At 38.7% G+C, this 14414-nt stretch overlaps 1 protein-coding gene across 1 annotated transcript in view; it reads right to left on the reverse strand.

The window, feature by feature from the left end:
• LOC124775480 (peroxidase-like) overlaps positions 1 to 14414 on the reverse strand; it is a 42778-nt gene that overhangs the window by 1637 nt on the left and 26727 nt on the right. Inside the window, exons 5-6 of the mRNA XM_047250316.1 lie at positions 11166 to 11339; positions 1523 to 1721 (exon numbers count right to left, since the gene is read on the reverse strand). Coding sequence (XP_047106272.1) covers positions 1523 to 1721; positions 11166 to 11339 — 373 coding nt within the window. The remainder of the gene's footprint in view (positions 1 to 1522; positions 1722 to 11165; positions 11340 to 14414) is intronic.

The raw sequence follows: 14414 nt of genomic DNA on the forward strand, positions 1-14414 counted from the left end.
GGCTGCTTCACCACACAAGACCTATGGATCCTTCCCTCCACACCAGCTTTTCTGAATGGTGCAGATGGAAGTTATCCTTACAACACATTCTCTGCTCCCACAATTATCCCAGCCTCAACCTATGGCAACATACTGTCCCCACACCCTCCACCCAACAGTTTCCATGACCTCTGCCCTATCATCTCCTCCCCATTCTCATCTCCCATATCATTTATTTGCAGCCATCTGCCTATATTTCCCCACTCCTCCCCTTTTTTGCTCCTTTTATCCACACCTCCCTGCCCCTCAACCTCCTGGCACTGTGCCTGTTGGCAGGCTAGTCTCTGCACATTCCACCAGACAGTGTTTATCTCTCACCCCACTTGTACACTACTATCCCTTCCCCGTCCCCACCCCCTACCGACTGCTGCTTGCCTTCCACATGATGTTGCATTCCAGACTGAGATGCTGGAGTTGGCAGTCGTGTGTGCATGAGATGTGCTTCCTTGTGTGTATGTAAATGGTGTGTGTGTGTGTCTCTTTCAGTGACGAAGGCTGTGGTCGAAAGCTATATGTAAGTGTCTTTTAATTGTGCCTGTCTGCAACTTGACATGTCTTCTTTATGATAAGTAGCAATCTGTCTTTTCCTGCATTGTTGATAATCATTTGTAATAGTATTTTTCAAAAATAATAAGCATGTGTGAACAATAACATACTAGGTAAATTATTTTATTTATTATTGAATTTTCTGCTGTAGTCACTGTCATATACATATCCAGTGTGGATCTGATCATACCATTTATGTTGTGGATACTGCAAGTAATTTCTCTTTCTGTTTTTAGTATTATTAGTATTTTTTACTTTCATTGAGGATGATTTCCAGGTTTTAATTCATAACTAGGTACCTGCAAAACTGAACATTTATTGTTATCAATGGGAAATATGAACTGGTGTGCGGATATGTGGCAGTAGAGGTCTGTGAAGAGGACTCTTCAATATGTTTGCTAAACAAGCATATAAAACCACTAAAATTGAATCTATAGTTATTCAAAACAAGCCTACGGAATTCCATTGAACTGGTATTTATTTAGTCCAATAGAATGTAGTTCCCACTAACTCTGCACAGTGTTACATCTGTGTTTCATAACTTTAGTACTGTTGGATACAAAAAAAAGTTCAGATATCAGATTCTATTAATACTGCAGTCATGATATTGATATACTTAATTTGATTAAAAATAAAATTACCAAACTTACAATTTAAACAGCTACATAAATGTGAGTGTCATATGATGGGCAAAGTTTTGATAGAGTGCAAAGTTTTGATAGAGATACAGTCGTCCAGTATTGAAATTTGTTTCTTAATCAGAACTATGTCACACAATTATTACATTGCATAAAACTATCCTGCTTACACCATTATTATGGTTGCACTGCTTACACCATTATTAGGGTTGGATAGCTATACTAAATAACAAAAGATTAGAAACAGTATTTCTTGTATTTTATAAAGTTCAGTTCACGACTAAGAAAACAACACTTACCTGGACTGAATGGCTGTTCTTGATCTCTGTTGAGGTAGAAAAATCTGTCTGACCTCTGTGTTAAAAGGAACTGTTTGGTTACAAGGCACACAAATGTGGGCCCCATAATCGCACCAGGCATTCCTTCTTCCATTGTTCCTCCAACTAGTGGATCTATATCATTTACATGTTTATAAGCACTCCTCAATTTTTTAATTGACTGTAAAAAAAAATGTTACTTAGCTGTAGTAAAAATTATACAGTTGAACTGGATCTTCAGTAAAGACATAAATTATGAAAATAATTGACACACACCTTTATTAGAACCTCTAGAGAAACTTTTTCTGTCAATATGAAACCAGTAAGAAGTGTTATATACAATATCACCCTTTATGCAGAATTTAACCTTAAAAGTAACTTGAGCACAGTAAAGCATTTGTCATATACAAGGATATTAGAAATCAAGTTACACATGTCATCTCACATTAAGATCATTGTGCAACAAGTGTGTCACATTGTCAGAGGACAGTAGGTGTTCCAGGGTCCTTGAAGACACAGTTTTGCTGCAGTATGGATAATACTCCAAAGGTGAAGTACACAGATTCATGGTTAAATTCTGGTGGTACATGGACCAAATGCAAAGTTGCATTCAGACCTAGTGAAATAGTGCCAACGATTTGACCAAGTTCACATAGTTATGGGTGATGATCATCGAGAAGTCCAGATATTGTACCATATGATTTCCTCCTTTTTGCAAACTGAAATAACATCTGAGGGAAAGAGATTTTCCAATAGAGAATGTGTTCACACAACAGTTCTCAAATGGCTCTGTGGCCAAAAAGTGGATTTCTCTTGTCGAGAAATCAAATGATTAGTAAATAGCTCTGACCACTGTTTACAGAGACTTGGTGACTATATTGAAAAACAGTGTCATGTATCTGTATTATTTTGAAGTGTTGTGTAGTGCCCAATAATAGTTATTGGCCCTGTGACAATAATTTGAATCTAACTTTTTGAAGTTCCCCCATAATATTATTATATATGTAAACAATGAAGTTAGAAAAAAACTTCTATCCAACACTATTAACAAAAGAAATAAGAAATTATCTCTAAAGTAAGACTCAGGTCATCAAACTAAAGATCAATAGCCATGATGATCTGTGTTCTCGTCTCTGTGAGATCTGAATTCAAAAGTCTGCACAGGATCCACACTCTATGAGTACTATATGAAAGAGGTAGGAGACTGGGTCTGAGTCTTGGTCTGGTATAATGTTTTAACACATCCCTCATAGCCATGATGACTTGCTGCACGACTAACAGGATTTCATCTCAGTGACAGCTAGTAGATCATAACAGTTTGATTTAAAGGGGTTGACATTGACCATGTGATGTCACAATCCCAGATGGTAGCTACATATTGAGTGCCTGTTTCATTTTAATGAGCAGTAAAATATTATGCTGTGATTGGCTGTTTTGTCTGCCATAGTGATACCATGTATTCTACCATCTTGAATTGTGACATCATTCTGTCAAGGTCAGCGGTTCATGCATGACATCATGATGATGTCATAGTAAAGGGGACATAGTTTGTGATGTCATGGATAGGGTACTGACATGCACTGTCATGTCATGAATCTGAGTAAGTGTTTCGCTTGCTAGCATCAACAAGTTTCAGCTTGCTGACTAGTTGCTTTTGTTTGTTGGAACAAGTCGCAACCTGCTGGAAAAAGTGTCACTTGCTTACTTAGAGATATAAAGGTTAAGCTGTTACAATTTTGTGTAACAATGGTGATGAATGGGGAACTTGTTATATTTTTTACTATTTGTTACAATTTTATGGAAAAGTGGTGATGTATAGGAGCCATTTGTTTGATGCTTGGGATACTATTTGAGAACCAGTAGCTGACATCCACTGTTACATACATTGTCAACTTCTGATGGTAGAATACAGTTTTAGGAACCAGTAGCTGACTCCCACTGGTGATGTATAGGGCAACTTGCTACAATTTTACTTTAACATATAGATGTATGTGACAATTTCTTACAATTTTGCTGTAACAGGGGCAGTTAGTTACAATTTTGCTGTAAGATACCAATGTATGGGGTAATTTGTTACTTTGTTTGCTTTATCATATTGATTTATGGAGAAATTTGTTACAATTTTGCTGTCAGATATTGATGTACGGGGCAATTTATTACAATTTTGCAATAACAGAGACAATTTGTAACAATTTCGTGTAACAGTTGCTGTATATGGGGTAATCTGTTACAGTTTTGCTGTAATATAGCAATATACAGGGCAATTTGTTACAATTTTGCTGTAACATGATGATGTATAGGCCAATTTGTTACGATTTTGTTTGATGCTTATCTTTAACTGAATATAAAACAAGGGAGACTTTGGCTGACACCCACTCCCAAGTAATGGTACAAACATACACTGTCAGTTTCTGTTATTATAATACTGTTTGAGATACTGTAGCTGACACCTGCTGGCAACTTATGGCACATACACTGCCAGTTTCTTGTGTCACAGCACTATTTGAGATCCAGTAACTAACACCATTTGTCATGTTGTGGTGTATGTACTACACCATGCATTTGGGGTAATGATAGCCACCATAATCAGGGTAATGATAGTTACCACAACAACCAACCATCATTATCTCACTCACTAGGAACCTCTTGAGTGCGGGGTCACAAAATGCCAATGATGTTTATAACAGCTTCAATCAGACCTCAAAAAGTGCACTTTAACCTGTAGGCTACATCAGTACTGCAGAAACACAAGTCATGTGTGTTTTGTACTCAAAATTTTAAGTATCTTGATAAGCAAACTTATATTGGCTTATTATTATAAACAAACTGCATGTTTTGTACTCCAAGTCTTTACAAATTTTGGTAAATAATTTTATATTGGTGGAAAGATAGTATTTTTGAGATATCAGAAGTGCCTCTCTAGGTGCAACTTCATCCATCATTTTCTTTGCCGTATTGTGTATACATTTTGTATTTCGTGTGTTATTAAGTTACATTTGTTTATTACAAAAATATACAGTTAAGTGATGCAATGTATTATAGGTCTGATCAACAGAGATCATCTTTAGTATGATTTGTTGTGTTAAACTGTAGCAAAATGCAGCGACAGTGGGTAAACATGCTACCACAGGTGTGTCCACCCTCAAAAGTAATAAAAATACAACTATATTATTCAGTCACTAACATTATTGGTAACTATTATATTCTTGGTGCATTATTTTGATACCCCCTAAGCTGATGCTTGGTCAGCTTGTTTTTGAGCATAGCCTCATTTACGTTTAGGATGAAGTTTCAACTGCCTGCTCAGTATGTTACTTTAGTCACTTGTATTTGTACTCTTTTATAATGATAATAAAGATAATTTAGACGTGGAAATAGTATTGTGACACTTAATTTGAGAGTCCACTGCCATATTTTAGGTGTATCATGTAATTCATACAATAACTGCACTCTTCCAGCAGCCGACACATTATTTCAGCTAAACATGATTTTTATAAAACAATTTAGATATATAGCAGCATAGACTTACACATTGTGTGTTTCCTTACACATTGTTGATAATAAATCCATCATTTTTGAACTACCAGCATCATAATCTCATTTAGGCCAAGGAGGAACGGTGAACAGCTTGATCAACGTGTTATTTTAAGATGACATGAATGTTTTGTGTGTGTGTGTGTGTGTGTGTGTGTGTGTGTGTGTGTGTGTGTGTGTGTGAGTGAGTGAGTGTGTGCCCTTCCATAGTTTTGATAAATAATGCTGATAATTTGAATGTAAAAATATTTAATTTGGGGACTCTGATACACCTTACATCAGTTGTGATACAATGACTGAGTTAAGTTCATTGACAAGCACTGTTTAACCAACAGTTAGACCACAAGTGCCTAGTTATACTAGTATTGTCAATACCAATACGTACTTTTGATAAATAATTGAATGCTTTTGAATGTAGTACCAATTCAAATGAAGCTTATGGTAGTGTTTTCCGTAAATAATACAGCCATTTGGTACATGGAAATATTGGAGTATTGTCAATATTTTCACAGATGTTTGATAAATAATTCACGTTATTCACATACTTTTGAACATGGTGCCAAATTCAGACCATTTAGATACTTTCCGACCAGGCATCATCATGGATAGAAATGTCAGAAGGGTTGAAAGCATAAGTGAGCTAGTTCCAAAATCTCGGATTTATATTTAAATAAAAAAATCCCAATATTTTTGAATTTCCCACCACCACCATACTGGATATTGCCAAATTTCCCAACATAACTATTTTGGATATTTCTGAATTTGCAGCCACTGCTTTCAATATTTTTAATTTCCTGCCACTGTCATCTTAGATTTCAGAAACTGCAGCTCCACTGTCATACTGGATTTCGGCTATTGCAGTGATGACTAGCAGTACCCACTGATCTGTGAACTGGAGGCCATAATATTGATATACCTCCCTAAATAGTTGAATATACCCCACTGGTATTCCTTCCAAGTGTGTGAGTGGTAATACTTTGCCCTGAGGTCAGTAATGATTATTCAAGATTTATCATCCTTGGGAGTGAGTGATGACTGTATGTATGAAGACAAATATTACATGGTAAAGTTTCCGGCCATTAAGGCCTTTGTCAGCAGTAGACACACATACACACACGCACACACACACTCATGCAAACGCATCTTGCACACACGTCTGCAGTCTAAGAGATCTGAAGCCACACTGAGACTGCAGACGTGTATGCAAGTTGCGTTTGCATGTGTGTGTGTGTGTGTGTGTGTGTGTGTGTGTGTGTGTGTCTACTGCTGACAAAGGCCTTAATGGCCAAAAGCTATAATTGTGTGAATCTTTTTGTTGTGCCTATCGTGACTCAGCATCTCCACTATATGGTGAGTAGCAACTTTCCTTCTCTGGTATTGCTACATTTCATCCTGGATTTCCCATTGTTTGACATTGTAAAGTTTGCTATTTTTCTGTTTATGATATTTCGTCACAGAGCCTGGCTGACTAGATGAAGAAGGCACACACTGTGAATGCAACAACAAAACAGTGTGTACAAAATAGGTACAACATGGATCAACAGAGGGCAGCACACTAGCCAGAGAGGCATGAAGAGAAAGATCAGTGCTAAGAGGGCATATAAATAATAAAAAAAGAAAGAAAATGATGATATGTAGGAGTGTGTGTTTTATGTCTGAGAGCAAGAGACTTTTGTGAGCAATGAAAAGTATTATATTTTTTGAAAGACATAGGAACTTTAGTAATAAACTGTGAAGAGTATCAAACCTGTAGAAACAAGGACCTTCAACTGCCATAATAAGTGTAATTTCAAAAAGAAAAATCTGTTTTACGTCTAATATTTATTCAGGAGAGTATATATATTCTTGTTCAAGGCACTAGTTTAACAAATATAAATATTAATGAGCAGACATGGACAACACATACAGGTGGACTGCAGATGAATGAACAAGGTACAAATGATTGTGGCTTTATCAACTCTAAATAATCAGTTCCAGGGCTGATGTCTACAGAATACATAACTGCGAGAATCAGACTGCATACCAGCAACACCAGGTGGTTGAGCACTGATAAAGCTGTCAAAGTTGGTAGGTTCACTAATGAATGAGTGGATGAATGCAGGTTTAGAACTGGATCAAAATCCTCCACAATTTTTTTAAATGAAGTTGTTTCACTTTAAGCTGTTAAAATATCATTTATTGTTATTGTAATTTCCTCACATGGTCATTGTCAAGCATTGTGGGATGTTGTAACCCATTCAGTTACATAAAACTGTGACACACTGAGACATAGTCCTCATTGGTGTAAAAGCAAATGCATGTGGTGGTGTAAATTAATCCACTCTTACACACATCGTGCAAGCACATGTTAGACAGCTGGTGAAATAACAGTAGGTACGCTAAACACTTACTTCAAAATCTAATGTAGCAAGTGTGGCATGTGGATCACAATCTAACATACCTGCTACATGAGATTTTGATTTAAGTGTTTCCATATCTACTGTTATTTTTCCAGCTTTATAATGTGTGATCGCATGGTGTATGGAACAATGGATAAATTTACTTGACCACATACATTTGCTTTTACACTGCTGAGAACTATGTTCCAGCATGCGATAGCTCTATGTTACTGAGTGGATTACAATATTCCACAATGCTTGACAATGGCCATGTGTCAAAATAGCAACTGCAATAAATAATATTTTAATAACCTAATGACTACATTAAAATGTAATGTTTTAATTATTTATCACATGAGTGACATGATACCTGTAGCAGACAATTCATGTTCTCTGCCCACCACTGCCATACATGATGAAAACTCCTGTTCTCCCATCTACAGAAGCCACAGAAGTCATAGTATGGTAGAGGCAGCAGTGGGTGGTATATGTAAGTTGCCTGCTATATCAAGAATTGCCAAGGCAGCTGTTAATCTGTCATGGAGAAGTCATTGCGAGATTTAAATGCCCATCGGTGATACATAAGTAAGAAAACAGACTGTGACACACCTGCACTTCACTAGAAGAGGAAAAGAGAGAGTAGCCTTTCTGAAATGTTGCACTCACACTGGAATTTTATGCAGGGTGGAACACTTGAAGATTCTGTTACACTGATACCTGATACACCACAGAAACCTTTGTAGTCACACTATTAACCATGCTCAGTTTAGCTTAGATTTCTTCCAGCTTTTGTTGGCACCTCTGATCATGTGACATTGTCCAATGTCCTATGGAAAAATCACATTGTCTACATGAAAGACAGTCATGATGAACAGGTGAACATGAATAGGTGATATAAACATCTGAGGATAGATTCAAACCCAATTCAGTCAGGAGCACTACTGACATGTATTAACTCTCCTAAAAAATAGGACAAAAATATTAGAAAGGCCATAGTATTATCACCATATTTTTTTGGTGCTCTAGCAGTGATGGCACAGTGTTTGTTCTACAATCAAACATGCTGAAGTTCATCTATAAAACTAAGCAGAATACATGATGCAGTCAAAAAGACTTTCCACTCCCAGTCAGCTGCAGTCTATTTAGATTCTGTCAATCGACTCCAAGTCTTTTGTGTCTATGAACTAATGTTAGCATAGTTGCCTACATCACCCATCTGCTTTGAAATTCCAGGTGCAGGTGAGTTGTTATGGTACTCAGAAAACTGGTTGCACTCTGAGGAGAGATGAATCACGATGACGTGACAGAAAAGAGGGCGCAGAAACAGTTGGGTGGAGGGCATGGGGGCAGTAGATTACTGAAGGTTGAGGTCAGCATGATTTTGGGAGCAGAGAATGTGTTGTAAGGATAACTCCCACCTGTGCAGTTCAGAAAAGATGGTAGCAAAGTGGAAGATCCAGTTAGCCTGGGTCGTAAAGCAGCCAATGAAACAATGTGTGTTAAATACAGTTGTGTGTTGTGCCACAGGGTGGTCTGCTTTGCTCTTGGCCACAGTTTGGTGGTGGCCATTTTTCCTCATGGACATTTTGACACATGCCAACCCTTCCACACCACAAAATCCCTCTCATACAACGTGGACACCAGGGGACAATATATCTGCAGTCATGGGAGCTCCCTAGTGCAATATATTGAAGGACTCACAAAAGCTTTCTCAGACAGATGCTATCCCCCAGGTCTACTCTGCATACAGATTTCCTGTGCCTTATCCCCACACCCCACCAATCCTTCCCACCACCACCCAAGAACCAGCACCACCCTGGACTGGAACAGATGAACCACATCCTTCATCAGGTCTTTGATTATCTATCATCATGCCCTAAAGTTAGGAACACCCTGCTCAAGATCCTTCCCACTCCTCCTAAAGAGTGTTCTGTCACATTCCAAAGTCCACAACATCCCAGTCCATAACTGTGCCATTTACAATCCCAATACCTTGCCACAGGGATCATATCCCTACGGAAGACCCAGGTGCAAGGCCTACCAAGTCCACTTACCCAGCACTTCCTATTCCAGTACTGTCACTGGCTTCTTCTACACCATCAGAGTCTGGGGCCACCTGTGAAAGCAGCTGTGTTATATACCAGCTCTGCTGCAATTGTTGTTCAGCTTTTTATTTTAGTATGACTAGCAAACAGCTGTCCAGGATGAATGGACACTGCCAGACTCTGGCCAAGAACAAAGTGGGCCACACTGTGGCAAAACACGCAGCTGTACATAACACACTTGATTTCTATAGCTGCTTCACAACTTGAGCCATTTGGATCCTCCCTCCACCACTAGATTTTCTGAACTGTGCACAAGGGAGTTATTCTTACAGCACATTCTCCACTCCCAAAATCATCCCGGCATCAACCTACTGTAATCTACTGTTTCTACATCCTCCAACCAACTGTTGCTGCACATTCTGTACTGTCACTTCCTCACAGTTCGCCTCCCTCACAGTCACTGTGTGCTGCTCTCTTCCAATGCACCCACCAATCGATTCTTTCCCCTTGGTTACTCCTCTCTTTTCTGCTCACCATTTTTCCCCTCTTCTCAGCCTTCCCCACAACCTCCTGACACCGCATCTGTCAGATCTGTCCTGCCTTCTCTAGTCCCTACATGCTCTGCCTGGCAATGCTAGTTCCTCTTCTCACACCTGTGCCCTACTATATCTGCTCCTTCCCCAACCCCTCCATATTGTTGCTCCCATTCAACACATTTCTGTTGCAGTTTGGTCAGAGTGGCTAGAGGTAGCAGTCACGTGTGTGTGAGATGTGCTTGCTTGTGGAATGTGTGTCTTCCTCCTCTCAAAAGAAGGCTCATGTCAAAAGTAACAGTCTTTTCATCATGCCCTCAATGTGTCATCTTTACGGTGAGTAGCAATCTATCCTTTTCATAATATAGTTGCAAAATGTTAAATGTATTTCTCCCATTAGATGTTGTTCTGTCACTGAAGTCCATTTGAAAGACTCTTGCAAATGCCACATAAAAATGTATAGTTCCTTAACAAACACTAATTTAGTGTCATAATTCAGTATGTATCAAACTTTTAAAATACTTGTGCAAAAATTATTTTTGCATTGCCTGCTATAATGTAATTTTTTGAGTGATGTTAAATGAAAGTAAATCTCTGTACACAGTTCACAAAAGTCAATTTTATACACTGACTTACTTTTGTTTAAGATTACTCATAATTTTGGGATCTGTTTTTATTTTCTTAGTGTTAATACAGTGCTGAGTAATCCCAGAAACTCTTCAACTAAGCAATAGCTTTTGGTCTCATAGAACTATGTCATTAACTCTTATGAAGCTAGAAATATAGATGTATTGGTATGTTATGATTTAATAATAAGTTAACAATGTAAAACCTAACAAGTATTCTTTCTCATGTCATAGTTTCTGTTTCCATGTTGAACCTAAACTGTGAAAACCATTAATTTCTATCTACTTTTGAAGTTACATACAGATTTATTGCCATACACTAATGTTTTTTTGATTGTACCACAATGAGTTTGATAAGTTCATATTTATTACTGGCACTTGTTTTTAGGTCTGCAGTTAACTTATATTTTAATTTTATTAACTAATAGTAGTAGTTGAATGTTTCTAAGCATGATGTAGTAAAATGTACATGAAATAAAAAAAATATATGTAATTTATGTTTCACTTACTGTATGAGACATAGTGTCAGAGAGGTCATCAAAATCAAGTGCTTTTGGAAGTCCGCACAATTTACGAAGCTCATTGTAGGAAGGCACACCATGATCTCTGGCTCTCTGTATATCAATAGCAGGAAGACTTAAGCCAAATGTAGTTCTATTTGCCCTGAACAGTTCATGAGCTATCTGTAATGAGCAATTAGCACACATTTCATTATTTTGGAAGACGACAATGTTTACATCATATATGAGTTCTCATTAATAACCAACATAAAATACAAAGTCAATGATTAAAATGAAGTAAAATGTATATTAAAATATATAGTAGAAGAGAGAAAACTTGAAACAATATTGAAAAATTCATACTAGAAGAATATTCATGGTAAGTTATGAGCACATATTTAATACAGAAGTATTACAGTACACATTTTGGTGGCTACATAAATGATGCCGAAATGACTTAAAGCAATCGGTGAGCAAATATTATTTTATTTACAATAATATATCAAAATCCAATAAGCACCAGAGCAAATGCTTCCCACTTCATTAATTCTTAGCCACTTCCAAAATTCTGTCAAAAAACTGATTAGAATTTCTTTGCTTTTCAAAATTTTAATTTCTTTCTTGAAAAATGTTTTTAGGACTGTTTGTTTGTTTATTTGACCTAACCCTCTTTTCATTTTCTATCAAAAACTGAACATATCAAACATGTACAATATATAGTTTCTCAATCTTTTAATCTTATATAAATTCATGAATTTTATTCAAATATGTATAAACTATGATGAAAGAATAATAATAATAATAATAATAATAATATCAAACAAGCTGCTACTCACCACAAGCGCAGATGCTGAGTCGCAGATAGGCACAACAATAAAGACTGTCATAATATAAGCTTTCGGCGAATAAGGCCTTTGTCAAAAATATACCACACACACACACACACACGCACACACACACACACACACACACACACACATGACTGCAGCCTCTGTCAGGTCAGACCACACTGCGAGCAACAGCAGCAGTGCATGGTGGGAGTGGCAACTTGGGGGGGGGGGGGGAGGGGTTAAGGAGGAGGCTGGGGTGGGGAGGGGGAGGGTAGCAGGGTAGGGGTGGGGGACGGTGAAGTGTTGCTAGGGAGCACATAAGGACAAGGTGGAGAGAGGGTAGGGCAGCTAGTTGCAGTCAGGAGGTTAAACGGGGGCCGGGGAGAGGTGTGGTCGGGGTGGGTAGTGGGGGGGTGGGGGGGTGGGGGGGAGGGGTAGCAGAAGAGCAGTGAAGTAAAAAGGACTGGGTGCAGTGGTGGACTGGGAACGGGGAAGAGGCTGGATGGGTGAGAAAAATAACTAATGAAGGATGAGGCCAGGAGGGTTATGGGAATGTAGGATATATTGCAAGAAGAGGTCCCACCTGTGCAACTCAGAAAAGCTAGTTTTGGTGGGAAGGATCCATTTGGCAAAGGCTGTGAAGCAGTCACTGAAAGGAAGGATGTCATGTTGGGCAGCATGCTCAGCAGCAGGGTGGTCAACTTGTTTCTTGATCACAGTTTGTTGGTGGCTATTCATGTGAACAGACAGCTTGTTGGTTGGCATGACTACATAGAATGCAGCAAAGTGGTTGCAGTGTAGCCTGTAAATTACATGACTGATTTCACAGACAGCCCTGCCTTTGATGGGATAGGTGATGTTTGTAACCAGACTGGAGCAGTTGGTGGTGTGGTGGTGGTAGAATGTACGGGACAGGTCTTGCATCTAGGTCTAGGTGGACATCAGGATACTAGCTTGGGAGGGGTGGGAAGGACAGTGGGCAGGTTATTGTCATGCCCACATAGAATGTACCACTGTGGTTGCAGCTTAGCTTATAGATTACATGCCTGGTTTCACAGGTAGCCCTGTACTTGATGGGATAGGTGATGTTTGTAACCGGACTGGAGTAGGCAGTGGTGGGAGGCTGTATGGGACACATACTGCATCTAGGTCTATTACAGGGATATGAACCATGAGGTAAGTAGTTGGGAACAGGGACTGTCTAGGGATGAACACATATAGGCTCAGTGAACGGCAGAATAGCAATGTGGGAAGGGTGGAAAGGATAGTGGTCCTGCCTGCATTAATTTACAGCTCACATTAGATGGGCATTAATTTTATTACAGTGTTATTGGCTGAAGAAGGAAAAAGATATCAGCATACCATAATTAAATGATTGAAGAGCGTCTCAGAATGAAGGAGTAATACATCTTGTATGAGTGACTAAAATTACGCTCTATCCATCTGAGCCACCGAGTACATGCTTCCCGTGAGACCCACATTCCCAACTGTCCACAATCTACATACATAATGTCCCTAATAGATACTTGCCCATCCACTCATTACTCGCGCACACTAAGGTGACGATTCCCGTAAGAGTTTGGGCAACTTGTGCGCACTCGCAAAGACGAAGGTCAATGGCTAGGTAGCCTTTTAACTATGTATATGAAGACAGTAACTGTTATCAAAAGAACAAAAACCATCGCTGACTGTGCAGCTTCTCTAGAATAAATGATAATTAACTGAAACCCTCAGCTGCCGACAGGTGTTGTTGATATACCTCGATGTGGACAGCTGAAAATGTGTGTCCCAGTGGCTCAGATGGATAGAGCATCTGCCATGTAAGCAGGAGATCCCGGGTTCGAGTCCTAGTTGGGGCACACATTTTCAGCTGCCTGCATTGAGGTATATCAAGAACACCTGTCGGCAGCTGAGGGTTTCAGTTAATTATCATAAAATTACTGGAATATGTGTATTTAATAATCTTTCAAGTGTAATTGTGACTATCTCTTTTCTGTTACTTTCTGAACACTCTTTCAGCATTCCATTAGTCCACATACAAATACCAATCCCCTTGCACTAATGTCCAAGTCATTTCATACTTTTACAATAATCATATTATTTTGCCTGAGCCTCTATTTCAGTACCTGCAGTTTTTCTGAAAACATGCTCTCACTGTAGCCAAGCATTAGCCCCACATACTTTTCCTCCAGTCCTGTTTAATCCTCATATTACTTTAAAGGACTTATGTTAAAAAAACTCCATATGTGGCTGCAACTCATCCTTCCACCAATCCCTTCCAAAAAATCTTAGTCTTCCCTCATTCTCACTATAGGTGTATTTCTCTCATCCTGAGGTCTGAGTGATCTCATGTCCTTCTCATCCCAGAGGAAGGAAATATTTGTTCTGAAAGCTAGGTAGTGGTTCACTTTGAAATGTGTCTGTCAGC

This window comes from Schistocerca piceifrons, chromosome 1 (assembly GCF_021461385.2).
Source record: "Schistocerca piceifrons isolate TAMUIC-IGC-003096 chromosome 1, iqSchPice1.1, whole genome shotgun sequence".
NCBI lineage: Eukaryota > Metazoa > Arthropoda > Insecta > Orthoptera > Acrididae > Schistocerca > Schistocerca piceifrons.